The 20,318-nt window shown below is 33.4% G+C and overlaps 2 protein-coding genes across 21 annotated transcripts; both read left to right on the forward strand.

The window, feature by feature from the left end:
• The first annotated feature begins 4,760 nt into the window (after positions 1-4,760).
• On the forward strand, positions 4,761-15,359 carry LOC110650978 (putative disease resistance protein RGA3). 20 transcript variants are annotated; one of them, XR_009143016.1, is made up of 14 exons: positions 4,761-8,228; positions 8,342-8,432; positions 8,551-8,620; positions 8,725-8,834; positions 9,002-9,714; positions 9,859-9,919; positions 10,436-10,653; positions 10,984-11,085; positions 12,519-12,613; positions 12,701-12,799; positions 13,387-13,447; positions 13,646-13,833; positions 14,646-14,755; positions 14,838-15,359. XR_009143016.1 is itself a non-coding variant. In XM_058133407.1 (2 exons), the coding sequence occupies exon 1, from the start codon at positions 4,898-4,900 to the stop codon at positions 8,201-8,203; it is 3,306 nt and encodes a 1,101-aa protein (XP_057989390.1). In that variant the 5' UTR covers positions 4,761-4,897; the 3' UTR covers positions 8,204-8,228; positions 8,342-8,436. The 20 variants fall into 20 exon arrangements, 1 of the variants encoding a protein (XP_057989390.1); XR_009143019.1 differs by having other exon boundaries at positions 8,725-8,830; positions 10,415-10,653; XR_009143015.1 differs by having other exon boundaries at positions 8,725-8,830; positions 10,984-11,089.
• A 2,086-nt stretch (positions 15,360-17,445) lies between these two features.
• LOC131173383 (putative disease resistance protein RGA3) lies at positions 17,446-20,063 on the forward strand. Its single transcript, XM_058135695.1, has 2 exons — positions 17,446-19,922; positions 19,976-20,063. The coding sequence occupies exons 1-2, from the start codon at positions 17,446-17,448 to the stop codon at positions 20,061-20,063; spliced, it is 2,565 nt and encodes an 854-aa protein (XP_057991678.1).
• Positions 20,064-20,318: the final 255 nt, after the last annotated feature.

Here is a 20,318-nt window from a genome sequence, read left to right on the forward strand (position 1 = left end):
ACTTCAAAGTTCACATATCTGTAGTGGGGAATGTCGACGTCAACATTATAATCAGAGAAAGATATTTACTCCCCGCAATAATTCAAGTATAGGACATCGTTGAGAGCAATAATTCAAATTCACACGTCCCGTCACATTATTAATTATGTCTATTTTCAATTAGTTTCATTATTATTTCCCTTTTATTTTATTTTTTAATAAACAAAAATCCTAAATATACATTTAATAAATAAATTTTGATATCTCTAATGTTACCCACATAGAATATGTTTTAACTTTTATTTAATCCATATTAAAAGTCATAACTTATATGTAATCTGTAAATTAATTAATAATTTCTGAATTCCGATCAACAGTTAGGTCTCGTGTAAGGAATTGTAATGTGGATTTCCTAAACTAATTTAATAATGAGAAATTTAGTACAGTCCACAATTCCAATAACTTGAAAGGGATTTTTCTTCTTATCTTAGATATTGTGAATCCTGGGAAAGTTTTTTGTTTAACATTAGTTGTTCAAGGAGTAGACATCATAATTATACATGTTAAATTTTAATTTTATATATATATATATTTAAAATAAATTCTGAGATAATATTATGTGAAAAATTTCAAGAACGTATCTTACTAGAGGTGATCAGTACCTACCTAACCAGGCAAAGAACATGGTGTTTTCTTCATATTCTTACTTTAAGCTGAAATGAATTCATCTGTTTCATCCTCCTTTTCTTCTCTTACGCTGAAATATTCATTGATTGCATCAATAATATCACTACATGCCTTACAATGCAAAACCATTTAAACTTCTCAATTGCATAAATTATTTTATTTTCCTTCAATTACATAAAATATTTTCTTTTTCTTTTTTTTTTCACATAAATTGCACTATCATACAATTAGTATTAATTTTTTTTACCTAGACTGTATCAATTATATACTGAAGATATAAAATTTATAGTGAAATTCACCTATTAAATACATAAATTTCATATATTTTTGTCTATCGACCTAGTCTAGGCAACATGTTTGCATCTGTTTCCTTTTTTTTTTTCTCCTCCTCTTTCCATGAGAACACACACGATTGTCCTTAAAGAAATGAGTAGCATCCTTCAAGAGCCTAAATAATTGTTATAGATATTTCCGTAGCATTTTCATCCTCCACACATCTTCGTAATCCTCCCCTTCAAACCTAAAAGTGAAGTCTAGCATTGAGGAGCATGAATGAAGCTTCTTCAATATAAATTTGGATTGCATTTAGACTTTGAGTTGGTGGTACTAAAATATAAAGAATTTATATTTACATGGAAAGGGATCGTAACTTTTCACACAAAGGATTCAATATTGGAGTCGGGAAGTTGTTCTGTTTTTATATCATCAAATAGAGCATCATCTCATAACAGAGTATATGGAACTCTGCTTTTGATTTTATTAGCAAACAGAAAGAATTGCAATAATAACAATAAAATCTCCTCTATAGAGAAGAATTGTCTTGCATTTTCCAGCAAAATTAAAGCTTGCTACTCTTTGTTGTGGTTCACATGCATGGGACATGAAAATGGTGTTATCACCTATTCTAGAACAGAGTTTATCATATGGAATTTTTTTTCTTTTTTTTTTTTATGGATGTGAAGTTTTCTTAAAACTACATTCTCATATTTTCCGCAAGTGTTTTGGATCATTTGTTCTTTAATAGAATTGGAAAATTCCCTGTAAATAATCACTTTGAACGTGTTTTCTGTGTGTCCAGCCATCTGGTTCAAGCAAATTTAAGGATCATAATCATGCAAGGATGATGCTTAATTACTTGCAAAACCATTCTAATGGAAATATCACAGAAAAGATGAATGTTTCTTGTAAATAATTAAAAGTTTTTATTCTTTTTCATTTAAAACTCCTGGCTTAATTTCTATTATTTTCCATCTATTTCTATGTCACATAAATGTTGACGACAAAAACAAGTGCAAAGGTCCTAAAGTTTCTTTTCTTATCATTTTACAAATCTGCTTTAGCTAAAGTTGATAAAGAAAATGCTTTTAGGAGAAAGAGAGGAAAAGGAGCTCACCAACCTTGAATTTTCCAGCTCAGTGATTGAAAAAGAAGAAAAATAAATTAATAAGCAAGTGCCTTTCTTTTTCACATCATTATTCAAAGGAAAGAGGAAAAGGGGGTAGGAATTGAGGGGTCATCATAAGAGGCACCCATTATAAGCATTTCCTGCCAAAGAGATGTTAGTTCAACTCTATATCATCATCATATGATAGCATCTTGGGAGAGCCTTGTTATAAAATGTTTCCATAGCTTTGGGCTTCGTAACACTCTTCAATTGTGCCTTACCTTTACTTTCCGCTCACTTGAAAACCAATTGGCAGATGCAATTCTCTCTACAGATGTGCTTCTTTTCGATGTGTTTTTCTTAAATATTGCAGAAAGTTGAACGTTTGTCCATTTTTTTTTTAAATGATGAAGCGATCATAGGAAAGCCCCTTGGCATTTTATTGCCATGTGATATGACCCCACAAGTTGTCCTTTAAAGAAATGAAGAGAGTATCAAGAAATTATTATTATATTTCTTTTTTACAATAATTAACTTTTGAATTAAAGAGTTGGAAGTGTGTATAAATCTCAAACCCAAGTCTCATGCCTTTGATATAAAATCCAAATTTCATGCATATTTGCAATTGCTATCATAACAATTACCGAGAGTATAGCGATCAATGAGCTTTACCTCAATGATATTGTAATTATATACATAATTACATCATTTTAAATTTATGTATAATCATAATTAATTATATAAAAAAAATTATCAATAGTATAGCTTCTTTTCTCATGACTTATATATGTTCAATAGAGTATATGTTGGCGCTGAAACGCTACAATCAATAATTGAGAATTTAATATTCAATGCTTTAAATAAGTAATTAGATTTTAACTATTTCCTCCCTGCAATAATAATTCAAGTGAAGGACATGAGTAGTGATCCAAAGTCAGTTTACTATAATTGCATGCCATTTTCTAATGCAATTATTAAGATTCTCCAATCTAATGAACAAGTTTAAATTTTTTGTTTTGTGGATAAAAAAAGAAGTTTCAAAGTTTTTTTGTCTCATTCGAGGAAATAATTTAAATCTTTACATATTTTAATTATAAATCTTAAATTATTAGTTTAGTTATTTTTAAGATTAAAATTTCAATAAAATTCCCAATTAAAAGAAGAAAAGCTAAAAACAAAAAATTTACAACTTGTAAACTATTCATGCATTTTCTTTTATTTCCATTTTACCTATTTTTCCTTATTCTTTGTTTATTAAACAAAAAGTTGGCTTATCAAAACACCAATTTTGACTTAGTGATCTAAAAACAAGTGATCTAATAGTATCTAAAATATGATTTTTTTCTAAAAAGTATTTTTTTTAATGCAAAACCTTAAATACCAAACAGGCCACAATCGTTCACGACAAAAACAAGTGTAAAGGTCCTCAAGTTTCTTTTCTTATCATTTTATAAATCTGCTTTAGCTAAAGTTGATAAAGAAAATGCTTTTAGGAGAAAGAGTGAAAAAGGAGCTCACCAACCTTGAATTTTTCAGCTGAGTGATTGAAAAAGAAAAAAAATAAATTAAATTAATGAGCAAGTGCCTTTCTTTTTCACATCATTATTCAAAGGAAAAGGGTGTAGTAATTGAGTGGCCATAAGCTTTTAATAACATCATTAAATATTTATCTTTTGGGGATGATGGGTAATTTTAAATTAAATTTAATATTTCAATCTCTCAAATTTACTATTGGTGCTGGATAATTATATATGCTATTTGCTGGTGGATCAAATTATATAAAATGAATCATTTGCCTTTCATTCAGTCAAGAAGATAAATTTATTATAACTATAAATTTATTATTCATTCAGTCAAGAAGATAAATTTATTATAACTATAAATTTATTATAAATATTCATTCGTCCATTGAAAAAATGCAAGTAAACTATTGGATAATCCGATAGTTTATTAATGCAAACCACCATAGTTTATTGTTTCTCTGCAATAATTGATTATAGTTTTTATTTTGGGAATCCCAATTGAGGTATAAACGAACCAAGCCAAATTTTCCTTGTATCTATTTTTCCTTTTTCTTTGTTTTTTAAATAAAAAATTCCCCTTTTGGAAGGGCTTCACACGGCTTACCATATCACCAATTTTGACTTAATAGTCTGAAAGTGGAAGATTTTTTCATGAAAAAAAAATTATTTACTTAATTTATCACCAAGTTTAAATTCCCCTTGTTGTTGTTATCTATACTTTGTAGTCTCCTGCTTATTCCTACTTTCCTACTGTATATGAACTAAGTGTAAAGTGTACTTATATATATTATCTAATGCAAAGAGAATCATCAAGTTGGACTAATCATAATATGGCATCAGAGCCTTTCATGGCACACCATGTCATCCTCTGAAAGTGTTGTTTCTTCTTCAAACAGTTCAACCATGTCACAGCCTTTCCCGAATGTCAATCAATATGGAATACTTTGCTTTAATATAAGAGAATTTTACTTCCTTTCCCCCTCAAATAATTCAGTATTAATTGGATTTTGTTTTCATGGAATCCACACAGTTTGCAATACCAAATAATTCATTCATTAAATCTGTTTTTACCTATTGAATTTTTTACTTGGGCTCCACTTGGTTTGCAGTACGTTAAAAACAGAGTGGGGTCTTTTTTTTTTTTTTTTACGAGACCCCAAACGGTTATCCTTAAAGAAATGAATATCTCCTGCAAGAGCCTAAATCCTTTCTATATATATTCCACAGCATTTTCATCCTCCACACTTCTTCATAATCCTTCTCTTCAAACCTTAAACACTTCCCAATTCTGACTTACCTTCACTTTCCACTCACTTGAAAAGTAATGGCAGATGCAATTCTGTCCCGCATTGTTGTGGAAATCATTAAGAAGCTGGGTTCTCGAGTTCTTCAAGAGACTAGGCTCTGGTGGGGTGTCAAAGAGGAGCTTGAGAAACTCAGGAGGACAGTTTCAACCATCCAAGCTGTGCTTCTTGATGCAGAGCAGCAGTACTGGCAGAAGCATCAAATCAAAGATTGGGTTGACTCGCTAAAAGATGCTTTTTACGATGCTGATGACTTGCTAGATGAGTTCTCCACAGATGTTTTAGTGAAGCGGATGATGACTGGCAATAAAATGGTGAAGGAGGTACGCCTCTTCTTTTCAAGCTCAAACCCATTTGTTTATGGTCTTAAAATGGCTCATAAGATTGGAAAAGTTAGAAGTAAATTAGATGAGACTGTTGCAAATAGGAAGTTTCACTTAGATGAGATCGCAGCTCCTATGGTTGAGGAAAGAGAGCAAACTCACTCATCTTTGCCTCTTGTAGTTGTTGGTAGAGAAGATGATAAGAAGAAAATCATTGATTTTCTTCTGTCTTCTAGTTATGGGGAGAATGTGTCAATCATTTCCATTGTTGGTGTTGGAGGATTAGGAAAGACAACACTTGCTCAACTTGCATACAATGATGTGAGGGTGAAATCATATTTTGAGTTCAAAATGTGGGTGTGCATTTCTGAAAATTTTGATGTAAAAATAGTTGTTGAAAAGATTTTGGAGTCTCTTGATGGTGAGAAGCCTAAAAATCTTGAATTGAATACCTTGAAAGATCTACTTTGGGAGAAAATTAATGAAAAAAAATATTTGCTTGTTTTGGATGATTTATGGAATGAGGATTCCAAAAAATGGTTTGACTTGAAAGATTTGTTAGCCAGAGGTGCATGTGGAAGTAAAATAATAGTGACTACGCGTCTTGAAAATGTTGCAAAGATGATAAGATCAGATGAAACAAGTAAATTACAAGGCCTATGTGATGCTAAGTCATGGTTGTTGTTTAAAAAAATGGCTTTCAAGCAAGAGCAAGTAACAAGCGCAAAGCATGAGATAATTGGAAGAGAAATTGTGACAAAATGTGTTGGAGTCCCTTTAGCCATTCGAGCAATAGGAAGTTTATTGTATTATAAAAATGCAATAAATGAGTGGGAATCGTTCAAAGAAAAAGAGTTTTTATATTTGAATGAAGGGGAGATTAATATTATGAAAACTCTTAGGTTGAGTTATGATCATCTCCCTTCTCATTTAAAGTGTTGTTTTGCCTATTGTAGATTATTTCCAAAAGGTTCAAAAATTAAAATAGAATATTTGGTGAATCTTTGGATGGCACAAGGATTGATTGAATTATCAGATTCAAAACAAAGTTTCAAAGATGTAGGCCTAAAATATTTCAAAGATCTTTTATGGAGGTCTTTCTTTCAAGACGTAGAAGAAGATATATTGGGTAATTTAAGGAGTTGTAGAATGCATGATTTGATGTATGATCTTATTTTGCAAGTAGCTAGAGAGGGTATCACTTTATTAAATTCGGATGCAGAACTTGTTAAAGAAGGAACTCGACATGTTTCAATTGGTTTTAAAGTTGAGTCATGGCAAAAAATTGCAAGTTGCTTACCTATTGTGACAAAGGTGCGAACATTTACATCATTCAATTGGTCAAAAATGTATGATATTAAAGAAGTAGAATGTCATGACATTTTTTCCAAATTAAGTCGAGTAAGGTTATTGAATTTATGTGATTTGGGGATTGAGAAAGTGCCACATTCCATTGATAAATTAAAGCACGTAAGATTTCTCGATCTTTCTGATAATAAAGGCATTGAGTTCCTTCCTGATTCCATAATTAAACTTCAAAACTTGCAAATTCTACGCCTAGTCAACTGTGAAAGGCTTAAACAGTTGCCAAAGCATATCAAAAAGTTGGTCAATCTCCAGCGACTTTTCCTTGAGGGATGTGTTAGTTTGACTCATATGCCACATGGGATTGGTCAACTGACTTCTATTGAGGATTTATCACTATTCATGGTAGACAAAGATAACGGTGTCTCCAAACATGGCGGTGCCCTTAGTGAATTGAGTAACTTGAACAATCTGAGAGATGTGCTTCGAATCATGAATCTACGGTATGTGAAAAATCCAGCATCTGAATTTAAGGCAGCCAATTTGAAAGAGAAGCAACACCTTCAAGCCTTGACATTATCATGGAAATTGGGCGATCCCTATGATAATAATAGTGATAGTGGTCCAGATGATGTTGAAAATGATGAAGAAATGTCATTAGAAGAGCTGCGGCCACACCTTAATCTAAAATGGTTGCTTGTGTATGGGTGTGGAAGACTCATGTTTCCAAGCTGGATTTCCTCCCTCACTAATTTGGTGGAACTTCGAATTGATAACTGCAAAAAATGCCAGCATTTTCCACCGTTGGATCAGTTCCCTTCACTTAAAAGTTTGGCGATTGAGAATTTCACTGATCTGGAGTACATAGAGAGTGGGATTAATTGCGACAATGCATTATTCTTCCCTTCCTTAGAGAGACTCTGGCTCTTAAATTGCCCAAATCTGAAGGGATGGAGGAGGGATACATCCACGCCTCAGTTGCTACAATTTCACTGTCTTGATTATTTGGATATCAGGTCTTGCCCTAACCTCACTTCAATGCCTCTCATTCCATCTGTCCAAAAATTGGTGTTGAAAAATGCTAGCAAGAAGTCATTGGAGGACATACTGAAGATGAAGATTTCGGTGTCACAATCTACCTCTTCTTGTTCTTCGATTTCCCATTCTCAATTGAAAATTCTGAATATCGAGAATATTGAGGATCTAGAAGTTCTGCCAGAGGAGTTGTTCACAAATCCCATATCACTCCGACAACTTTATATTCGTTATTGTCCACGAATAACAAAGGTGTCTTCTGCTTTGCGGCATCTAACCTCCCTTGAGCATCTTGTCTTCTTGGCTTGTGAGGAGCTTGATTTATCTGATTCAGAGGATCATAGTGATATGCCGTGGCAGTACCTTAGAAGCCTCCGGGTGCTTCATTTGATAAATTTGAACAAATTGGAGTCCGTCCCAAAGGGACTTCAACATGTTCCCACTCTGTGCAGACTCCTAATCAAAAGTTGTCCTAATTTGATATCTTTACCGGAGTGGATAGGAAGCCTTACCGCATTACAAGCTTTTGGGATTCATGAATGTCCTCAACTGTCAGAAAGATGCAAAAGCAAAATGGGTGCTGATTGGCCCAAGATTGCTCACATACCAAATATTTATATTGAGGGAAGATGGATTCAAGTGGATGGCATATACAAGCTATAATCAGAAGAATCAGACTTTTCTTCGGGTATGTACCTTTTGTCTCTCTATTTTAGAAGCACACGCTAGTTTTTGTGGTTAATGCGTTTTTATGTTTGGCATTCAATCAAATGCTTACAAGATTTGTGGTCCTGAATGCAGAGGTGGAAAATTTATTTGTTCTGAAAACAAAATGAAATTCAACTTTTCACACTCATTCAAATCTTACTTATTCCTTCCATTCAATTGTGTGGTAAGTCTTATTGCTATCATTTTATTGTTATGAACACTTTCCCTGAAATTTTGTTGCCCATGAACAAGCTAAATATCAAAAAGCTCACAGTTTTGCCTTCCTTTGTGCTGGTTTCCAGGAAAAGAAAATGACAATCTAAAGCATTTGCACCAAACTGAGGTCTAATCTCCAGGCATGTGATCTGGAAGGTACTCACCCCCAGAAATGGTGCTCTGTTTTTTTCGTAATCTTACATTTTTATATATTATTTTCATATGTTTATTCACCTTAGAAATCATTTATATGATTGCAGAATTGTTTGGAAATTTTGCCACCAGATGCATGTTCTGAGTGTTCAGGACTTCAGGTTGGGTTAAGATTGCAGTTGAAGATCAAATCTAATAAGAATTATATTTTAAGTTGGTATTCCATTTTTGTTGTCTTGTCATATTTAGCTTTCCCATATTACATTAAGTAACAGAAGCTCTACCAAAGTATTCTCACCTCTTACAGATTGGTTTTAAAGTATTCTCAGTCTCATTTCTGATTTTAAAGACTGGAAATCATTTCTTCTTCCTCTACTTGAACAGGTTGGCATCTAGGTCACAATGTGTTCTGTGAATTTATACTATTGGGCAGTACTAAATCAAACATGGTTTGCGATCAGTCAAATGAATGGAGGAACTTTGGCTACTTTTTATCCTTTTAATGGTAGTTTGAGGTTGTTCTGCTGATAGTGCGACTCAGTAGATTGAAGCATTCCCATGTAATTTTAAGTGAGCTATGGAATTTCAAATAAGCATTCTGCAAATATGGTCTTCAATTTCAGAGTTTGGAAATTAATAATGGTTCTATCTTGTTGAAAGAAGCCAGAAAAGAGCAATTGTGAATTGGCCTTGCAATTATTAGAGAACTCAAGGGATAGCCCAAGAATGCTCACCTCCGAGAGGTTGTATTTGGCATAAAAAGAAAAGATCCTACAGTTCACTGCTTTACAGTTACATGAAAGCAAATCTTATCTCTTGCGTGTGGTTCTGTTTTGGAGATTTTGAGGCCCGGAATGCATAATTTTCCCCATCTTGAACTGGTTGGCATTTTAAGTGGCAATATGTTCTGTGAATTTATTAGCCTTCAAAGAAATTGAAGCATTCCCATATAAGCTTATGTGAGCTTTGGAGTGTCAAACGAGCATTCTGCAACGCGTGCTTCTTCACTTTTAGACTTTGGAAATTGATGATGGTTGGTTCTGTCTTTTTGAAAGATAACAGAGACGAGCAATTGTGGATTGGCCTCTCATGTGCCAGTAAGTGCTAGTTTATTGCTATGACTGGTACATGTTTATTTCTGCTTCTTTTGAGTGACTGGTACATAATATCTTATAGTTTCCATCAATCTTAATGCTTGCTGCTTTTGCTGTGCTTGCATGTCTGATGGCATGAAAATTAAGGGGCCATTGCCTATCTGGTGGACAACTGATCGTCTAACTTATCTGCAATCATTTGCTAAAGGTATGGATGTTTTTAGAGACCGTATTCTCTTATTTACTTCTACAAAATTGTGAAGTGTTGAAAAACTAAAACTTGTAATGTGTGTCATTGTGTCTAGGCCTGAAGTGAACATCTGATTCAAGTAAATTTAATAGTCACAATCAGGAAAGGTTCAATGATGCTGACTAGCTGAGACCTGCACAATTGATTTATATACATGGACTTGCAATTTAATATTGCACAAGAAATTGCAGTTTTTTTTTTTTTTTTTTTTTTTTTGCAATTTAATATCACAGCAAGATGTTTCAGAACTAGGTTGAATTTAGTTCTGGCAACTTAGATAACAGAGAAATTAACTATGATCTTTGAAGGCACAAGTAAGAACTAGCAATGTGGGACATGCTCATGGAATTTCCTCATTCTTTAGATTTAAATGAACAATTAATGGTCTTTTTTCCTCAAAAATTAATGTGTGTGTGTGTGTATATATGGGATCTAGAAATTCTGCTTATTTAGTTGAAAATTCTGCTTATTCAGGATCTAGAATTTCTGCTAGAGAACTTGCTGCAAAACCTCACTTCACTTCAATGCCATAATATTTGGGATTGTCCACAAATAACAACCTTGTCTTCTGATTTGCGGCATTCAGAAGTGGAAAAATCATTGGTTCTGGAAAAAAAAAAGAAAAAAAAAAAGAAGAGATTCAACACTTCATATTGCTTCAAATCTAACTTATTCCTTCCACCAGTTGAGTGGTAAGTAAAATTACTGGGTTGATTTTCTTTTCTATCATTTTACTGTTATATTTTCTTGTACATGAATAATTAAATCCCAAAAAGCCCACAGTTTTACCTTTCTTTGATTTGGTTTCCTGGAAAACAAAATGAAAATCAGTAGTTTCTTCGAGAAAATGTAAAGCATTTGCCAAAATTGAGGTCTAATCTCTAGGCATGTGATCTAGAAGAAACATGCTCTGTTCAATGCTCCTCTGTTTCATTTTTTTTTCCTTTTTTATGTAACTTTTACATTTTTATATATTATTTTCATGTGTTTCTTCACTTTAGAGATCATTTATGTGATTGCAGGATTGTTTGGAACTTTTGTCACCAAATGCATGTTCTGAATGAGATCTAGAGTTTGGGACATAAGGTTGTTGAAGATCAAATCTTATAAGAATAAGATTTTATGTAGGTATTCCATTTTTCTTGTCTTGTCATATTTAACTTTCCTGTATTACGTGAAGTAACAAACTTAAAACATAATATTATAGAAGCTCTATCAAAGTATTCTCACCTCTTACAAATTGGTATCAAAAGAATCCTACAGTCTCATGCTTTACAGTTTCAAAAATCCACATCTTCTTTCTTGCCCATTCTCATTGTCAAATTTTAAAGACTGTAAATCTTTTTTTTTTTTCTCCACTTGAACGGGTTGGCATCTCAATCATAATGTGTTCTGTGAATTTATACTTTTTGGCAATATTAACTCAAAAATGGTTTGCGAAAAATGCAGCGAATGGTGGAACTTGAGTTCCTATTTGTCCTTTTAATCTTAGTTTCAGGTTGTTTTACTGATATTGTGAATCAGTAGATTGAAGCATTTCCATGTATTTTAATTGACCTATGGAATTTCAAATAAGCTCAACTCAACTGAACTCCCAAAAATTTATTGGGGTCGGCTATATGGATTCTCTTTATCCACTCTAAACGATTTTGGGTTAAGTCCTCGGAAATGTGTAATGCTTCTAGGTCATGTTGTATTACTCTCCTCCAAGTCAGTTTAGGTCTACCGCTTCTTTTCTTTCTATCCTTTAACCCAATGTGCTCTACTTGTCTAATTGGAGCCTCCGTATGTCAACGCTGTACATGACCAAACCACTTCAATCTCCCTTCTCTCAACTTATCCTCAATTGGCACCACTCCTACTTTTTCTCTAATACTCTCATTACGGACTTTATCTAGTCTAGAATAGCCACTCATCCACCTTAACATTCTTATCTCCGCAACTCTCATCTTAGATACATACGGCTCTTTCATTGCCTAACACTCACTACCATATAACATGGTTAGTCGTATAGCTATACGGTAAAATTTTTCTTTCAACTTATTGGGAATCTTGCGATCACATAAAACTCCCATGACACGTCTCCACTTCAACCATCCAACTTTAATCCTATGACTAACATCCTCCTCACATCCCCCATCTACTTGAAGGATTGAGCCGAGATATTTAAAGTGATTACTTTGGGGCAATACCACTCCATCCAATCTAACTCCTTTCCTATCACTAGTTCGGCCTTCACTGAACTTGCAATGCACGTATTCTGTCTTCGTTCTACTTAACTTAAAGCCCTCTGACTCTAGAGTACTTTTTCAAATCTCTTATGTCCCTTCTCACTGTGCGCACAATAGTAATTGCTCCTTCATAATTATCTTTCAACACTTGTATGTACCTAATAGATTCCCTCTTTTGTTCTAACACTCTCCATAAGATATCTTTTGGAACACTATCATAAGCCTTCTCCAAATCTATAAAAATCATATGTAGATCTTTCTTCACATCTCTATATTTCTCCATCAAGCTTCAAATAAGCATTATGCAATTATTGTCTTCAATTCAGAGTTTGGAAACCAATAATGGTTCCGTCTTGTTGAAAGATGCTAGAGAAGAGCAGCTACGAATTGGTCTCTCTTGTGCAAGAAAGTGTTTGTTTTGGTATGTTCATCATCTTCACATGCCTTACTATGAATATAATCCAAGTATGTTCCATTTTTTTTTATTCCATTTTCTATTTTTTGACAGTCTGGTAGATTGTGCAAAAATTTCAGTCTTTATGGACCCAATTTCAGTTTAGACTTCAAAGGAAAACCTGTGGGCACAACAATCATGCAGACCTACATGGTACTCTCATTTCTTTGTGTTAATTTGGCAACATTGAATGAGCAGCATGAAATCCAATCTGGTGGACTGATTTGCTTTTCCAATAGGCACAAAAACAATATGACTGTCACTCTTGATTATAAAACTTAAGACCTTGATTCCTACTTAATTTTGTAATTTTGTTTTCTTGACTCTCTAGTTTTAACTGGAGTTGCCACTATGAAGAGGTCCCATAATCCCTTGTAGTTTTAGCTTCTACCCTTTGCAAGAGACTTGGTTTTCTATGCAGAAACTGACAAGGTGGTAATTGCCTCAGTTAATAAAATGATGAACCTCCCTATATCCAAATTTTAAACTGAAGCATTATTTGTTGTTCTCAAAATGAAATGCTGTGCCTGTCTCTAAGTGTAATCTTCTTGTTCATTGTGAATTTGATGTCATTACCTCAATGAATGCCAAACTCACCTTAAAGCAGTTGTTTATAGATGTTGATTTTGACAATTGGTGAGTTAACTATGACAATTTTGTGTAGTTAAATTCGTTTGTAAGAGTTTATTTCTGGCTTCTTATTTTTTTTTTCCTCTCATCATGCGGCTTCTAAAATGTAGGATGGGAATCATTGTGATGAAGGTCATTTTCATCTATCAACTCTCTTCACCTCATTCCTTTGTAAGTTAAATCATTTATGAACAATATTTGTGCTGCTAAATGCAGAGGTGGATAAAACATTGGTTCTGAAAAGCAAAATGATATTCAACAATATTTTCTCCCAATCTAATTTAAACATTCCATCAAACAGTGGATTTTTTTTGTCCAACATTTTTTTTGTTATGAATTCTTTACCTGATATTTAATTTGGTTTTTCAGCAACATTGGGATTTATGCATGATAATTACCTTGAATTGAAGTTTCATCTCCCTTGCCTATAGAAACTGCTGATTGCAAGGATTTTCATATGTACAATAATGAATGGCTTTGGATGAACTTCAACTTGCCGCCACATTTTAACAACTTGGGACTGTAGAATTTCTTTATTGATGGCTTCTTCAGATAAGGTACAACTTCCAATTTTCTCCAACAAGTTAACAGTAGATAACAGGGTGAATTATGCTCCTGTGGAAAATGATTTCTAGCTGAAAACCCTTAAAATTGGGATCTGTCCGACTGACTACTTAAGGAGACAACTTTGAAGCAAACTTGTTGCCGAATTTTCTGAAACCAACTTTCTTCTTATATGTCATTCACAAGTGAAACTATTCAATTTATTATTGCACTGATAATATTCCTTTGTGAGTGTGATTTATGGGTTTCTTGTTCATATGAAATAAGGTTAATGTGTGTCCACATTTTTATGTAGTGAAAGAAAAGCACATCCATCAATCATAGCAATTCTTGCACTTGCAAATAGTTGTAAAATTCCATCTCTTGTAAGGCAAGTAAATCCTGCTCTCTTTAAATTTCTCAACTTACTGTACATGATTCCATAGCTTTCCTTTGATGCTTGAGCATGTTGGATTAAATGTAAAAGACATTCAAAGGAAACTTTATAATGCTCAAATTTAGTTGTAGTCCTGAAATTACATTAAACCTATCAAATCAGATTCCTTGTTTACTATGTAAAATGACTCGAAGATTTTTTTTTTCATTAAGGTTTGACTGTTCAACATTCCCAATGATGTTCATGTGCATTACTGTTGTTGTTGAGTGATTGGTTCTCTCCCCATTTACATCATCATTTGGGCAGTAGTCATTCTATGTGAATAATGGCATGAATCGTTGACCCATAATTGAAAGGTATTCCTATTGTTTTGTCAAAAAGAAATCTTCCGGTTGCTAGCAACCTTAATGCTTGCTATTCTTTTTGTAGTTAAATATGGAGTGACTATGAGTCTCTTCCATCACAGCATCGACCTGTATCTTCGTGGATCCCTCTGCCGCTAAATCACCTCAAGTGGAACGTTGAAGGTTCCTCCCTAGGTAAGGCCGGCCCTAGTGCTGTTGGTGGAGTTTTGAGAGATTTAGATGGTAACCTTCTCTGCTTGTTCTTCTGCCCATCTAGGATTGATGATTCAAGCGCCGCAGAGTTAAAGGCCATTCAAAAAGCGTTTGTTGTCTGTTTCTCCTCCTCTTTACCCTACTAATGCTGTCGGTATCCTTATTGAAACTGACCCTAAGATCGCTGTGTCTTGGGTGAATAACGATGACACTAAGACAGTACTCCTCGGCGTCTCTCCTCTGTGCTGAACTCTATTAGCTGCAACCTAAAGCGCCTCCCTAATGCCGGGGTGAGTCATGCTCCTAGAGCAGTGAATTGCTTCGCTGACTCTCTTGCAAACAGGGATTCTACCGCAATTGTATCTGTTAGCTTTGTTATAATTGCTTTGCGTCACTTTCTGTTGACATAGGTAGAAGGTCTTGCTTCATTAGGTTGGGTGTAAGGGATATGCCTGCTGGCATGGGTTTAGTTGGACGCAGCCTTCTATCCATTTCTATTTTCATTAATAAATTGCATTTTGCTTGTATATAAAAAAGGGAAGTATTATGTATTGATTTAAAATATTATACACAGTTTTCAATTGTATGAAGCGTTTTTTGAGAAACTATATATTAACCATTTTTGAGAAACTATATATAAGTCATTAATCAATAAAATAAAATTATAACTATAATATAAAATAATTTTCATTTCTTAAATTTTTAAACTTTCTGAAAAGATATTAACATCTCAAAATCAAAATATCATATTTTAATTATCATTGGTTTCTCCCAAAAACTCAATAAATAATTTATGCTTCATTAAATGAAATTAAAACCTAATATTGACTTTCAACTGAGGTTCACATTTCAACTAATATCCTCCACACATCTTCATAATCCTCCCCTTCAAACCTAAAAGTGAAGTTTGGATTGCATTTAGGCTTTTGAGTTTGTGGTACTAAAATATAAAGAATTTATATTTACATGGAAAGGGATCGTAACCTTTCACACAAAGGATTCAATATTGCAGTCAGGAAGTTGTTCTGTTTCTATATCATCTCATAACAGAGTATATGGAACTCTGCTTTTGATTTTATTAGCAAATAGAAAGAATTGCAAAGCTGCTCTAGACAATATCGATCTTAGATTTTGTAAATTATGAGCAACTTTGCAGTTTGCACCGCCTTACAAGCCATGTAGGCTTATTCAAGCAGAAGTAATTAAACTTGTAAAGTGGATTATTGACCTTGACTTTATCAATAAATTTTTATCAATAAATTTTAATCAATAATTTGATTGGATTAATAAGAAGATTTTTCTTTTTATCAATAAATTTTAATCTAATTATAATTAATAAGAAAATAACATGGAGAAATGTTAACCAAAATCTCAAAATTTAACATTTCTTTAAGAATATCTAATGAAAATGCTAAGAAAAATTTGCCAGAAAATTAACATCTTGTGTCAATGACTTCAAAGTTTACTGCATCTTTTCTTTGCCATTAAAATATAATATTCACTTTCAACTGATGACATTCATGAGTGAAATCCACCATTCCCATCTGTGAAAATACTAATTTTTTAAATAAAAAGAAACGGAGCCCTAAGGTCTCAAAATAAAAATAGTAATTTTTTTAATAAAAAAAAAAATTACAACTTGTAAACTATTCATGCATACTGTTATGAACTGTGTCTTACTTTTTCTGTTAGCCTTTCTTTTTATTTCCCTTGTACCTATTTTTCCTTATTCTTTGTTTTTCAAATAAAAAAAAAAAAATTCTCTTTATAGTCTCTTATAAGGGCTCCACACAGCTTATTAATTTTGACTTAGTGATCTAAAAACAATAAAAAGAAAATTGATTAGCAAGGTGGGAGATAAATTTTTCATGAAAATTTTATTTACTTAATTTAAATAATTTATAGAATGAAAATTCTTAATAATGATTTTACTTAAAGTATTTATTATTAATATGAAAGCATAAATGGAAGCAGACTAATAGTGTTTATATATTTAAAAAATTATTACTTAAAGTATTTATTATTAATATGAAAGCATAAATGGAAGCAGACAAATAGTGTTTATATATTTAAAAAATTATTAATTAAGTATTTACTTAAAGTATTTTAAAGTATTTATTATTTTATTTTATTTTTTTTATTGCTGACTATCGTCGAGATTTTATAAGAAAAATCAAAAAGATTATTTTAAATTAGGCTAAGAAGATGAATTTATTTTTACTAATCATTCATCCTAACGTTGTGGGAATAAAAAAAATCTAAATAAAATATTTTTGTATTTTGCTTTTTTAATTATATTCATCCGCGCCAAACATTTTCATATTTTGCTTTAAGAGATGCACGCTTCTGTTTCTTAAAAGTTGCTGGGAGAATTTTACTCTCTTTGTTTCTAAGATTTATTTCGTTCACCTTCAAATAATTAATTCAGTATGTATTGAATTCACATGGTTTGCAGTACGTTACAAACGGAACGGGGTCTTTTTTTTTTTTTTTCCAATAGACCCCACACGGTTGTCCTTAAAGAAATGAATATCTCCTTCAAGAGCCTAAATCCTTTTTATATATATTTCCATAGCATTTTCATCCTCCACACATCTTCATAATCCTTCTCTTCAAACCTTAAACACTTCCCAATTCTGACTTACCTTCATTTTCCACTCACTTGAAAAGCAATGGCAGACGCAATTCTCTCCGGCGTTGCTGTGGAAATCATTAAGAAGCTGGGTTCTAGAGTCCTTCAAGAGACTAGGCTCAGGTGGGGTGTCAGAGAGGAGCTTGAGAAACTCAGGAGCAAAGTTTCAACGATCCAAGCTGTGCTTCTTGATGCAGAGCAGCAGTATTCGCAGAGTCATCAAATCAAAGTTTGGGTTGATTCACTAAAAGAAGCATTTTATGATGCAGATGATTTGTTAGATGAGTTCTCCACAGATGTTTTGCTGAAGCAGATGATGACTGGCAATAAAATGTTGAAGGAGGTACGCCTCTTCTTTTCAAGCTCAAACCCATTTGTTTATGGCCTTAAAATGGCTCATAAGATTGAAAAAGTTAGAAGTAAGTTAGATGAGATTGCTGAACATAAGAAGTTTCACTTAGATAAGCTCCCTGAGAAGACATTTCCTATGATTGGGGAAAGAGAGCAAACTCACTCATCTTTACCTCAATTAGTTGTTGGTAGAGAAAATGATGAAAAGAAAATTATTGATTTTCTCCTGTCCTCTAGTCATGGGGAGAATGTGTCAATCATTTCCATTGTGGGTATTGGAGGCTTAGGAAAGACAACACTTGCTCAATTTGCATATAATGATGAGACGGTGAAATCAAATTTTGAGCTCAAAATTTGGGTGTGCATTTCTGAAAATTTTGATGTAAAAATAATTGTTGAAAAGATTTTGGAGTCTCTTGATGGTGAGAAGCCTAAAAATCTTGAGATGAATACCTTGAAAGATCTTCTTCATGAGAAGATTAATGGAAAAAAATATTTACTTGTTTTGGACGATTTGTGGAATGAGGATTCCGAAAAATGGTTTCACTTGAAAGATTTGCTAGTTGGAGGCAGAAGAGGAAGCAAAATAATAGTGACTACACGTCTTAAAAATGTTGCAGAAATGATAGGATCAACAAAAACACATGATTTACAAGGCCTCCTTGTTGATGATTCGTGGTCTTTATTTGCAAATATGGCTTTTAAACAAGGGGAAGTAACTAGCCTAGACCACGAGAGAATTGGAAAAGAAATTGTGGCAAAATATGTTGGAGTCCCTTTAGCCATAAGAGTAATAGGTCGTTTATTGTATTTTAAAAATACAATAGATGAATGGCAACACTTCAAAGAAAAAGAACTTCCAAATATGAATGAAGAGGGAAATAGTATCATTCAAACTCTTAAATTGAGTTATAATCATCTACCTTCACATTTAAAGTGTTGCTTTGCTTATTGTAGATTATTTCCAAAAGATTGTAAAATTAACATCCCATATTTGGTGAACATTTGGGTGGCACAAGGATTCATTAAATCATCAAATTCAGAACAAAGTATTCAAGATATGGGTTTAAAATATTTTAAGGATCTTTCGTGGAGATGCTTCTTTCAAGAAGTAGAAAAAGATAAGTTGGGTAATTTATGGAGTTGTAAAATGCATGATTTGATGCATGATCTTGCCGCACAAGTAGCAGGGGATGAAATCATTTTATTAAGTTCAGATGCAAAGTGTGTTGAAAAAAAAACTCGACATTTTTCAATTGATTTTGAAGTTGAGTCATGGCAAAATGTTGCAAGTTGCTTACCTAATGTGTCAAAGGTGAGAACATTTACATCATTTAAATGGTCAAAAAAGCATGACATTAAAGAAGTAGAATGTGGTGAAATTTTTTTCAAATTAAGTCGTATAAGGGTATTAAATTTGCGTGGTTTGGGAATTAAGAAAGTGCCCCATTCCATTGATAAATTGAAGCACGTAAGGTTTCTCGATCTTTCTGATAACGAATGCGTTGAAATCCTTCCTGATTCCATTATTAAACTCCAAAACCTGCAAATTTTGTACCTAACCAACTGTGAAAGGCTTAAACAGTTGCCTAAGCACATTAAAAAGTTGGTCAATCTCCAGAACCTTTACCTTCAGGGATGTGTTAGTTTGACTCATATGCCACGTGGGATTGGTCAACTGACTTCCCTTAAGAATTTATCACTATTCATGGTGGCCAAAGACCACGGTGTCTCCAAACGTAGCGCTGGACTTGGTGAATTACGTGACTTGAACAAGCTGGGAGAAAATCTAGAGATCAGGAATCTACGGTATGTGAAAAATCCAGCATCTGAATTTAAGGCAGCCAATTTGAAAGAGAAGCAACACCTTCAAGTCTTGAGATTATCATGGAAATTGGGCGATCCCTATGATAATAATAGTGATAGTGGTACAGATGATGGTGAAAATGATGAAGAAATGTCATTGGGAGAGCTGCGGCCACACCTTAATCTAAAATGGTTGATTGTGTTTGGGTGCGGAAGACTCATGTTTCCAAGCTGGATTTCTTCCCTCACTAATTTGGTGAAACTTCGAATTGATAACTGCAAAAAATGCCAGCATTTTCCACCGTTGGATCGGTTCCCTTCACTTAAAACTTTGGGGATTTATAATTCAACTGATCTGGAGTACATAGAGAGTGGGATTAATTGCGACAATGCATTATTCTTCCCTTCCTTAGAGAAACTCTGGCTACAAAATTGCCCAAATCTGAAGGGCTGGAGGAGGGATACATCCATGCCTCAGTTGCTACAATTTCACTGTCTTGATTATTTGGAAATCATGTCTTGCCCTAACCTCACTTCAATGCCTCTCATTCCATCTGTCCAAAAATTGGCATTCAAAAATGCCAGCAAGAAGTCATTGGAGGACATACTGAAGATGAAGATTTCGGTGTCACAATCTACGTCTTCTTGTGCTTCGATTTCCCCTTCTCAATTGACAAGTCTGCATATCGAGAATATTGAGGATCTAGAAGTTCTGCCAGAGGAGTTGCTAACAAATCTCATATCACTCCGACAACT

Source organism: Hevea brasiliensis, chromosome 14 (genome assembly GCF_030052815.1).
Source record: "Hevea brasiliensis isolate MT/VB/25A 57/8 chromosome 14, ASM3005281v1, whole genome shotgun sequence".
Taxonomy (NCBI): domain Eukaryota; kingdom Viridiplantae; phylum Streptophyta; class Magnoliopsida; order Malpighiales; family Euphorbiaceae; genus Hevea; species Hevea brasiliensis.

Excerpts from the sequence above, each read along its gene's own strand:
- LOC110650978 (XM_058133407.1), top strand. The coding sequence starts at position 4,898 with ATGGCAGATGCAATTCTGTCCCGCATTGTTGTGGAAATCATTAAGAAG.
- LOC131173383 (XM_058135695.1), top strand. The coding sequence starts at position 17,446 with ATGGCAGACGCAATTCTCTCCGGCGTTGCTGTGGAAATCATTAAGAAG. Across the intron at positions 19,923-19,975 it reads TATAATTCAACTGATCTGGA|AGAAACTCTGGCTACAAAAT; the intron begins GTACATAGAGAG and ends TCCCTTCCTTAG.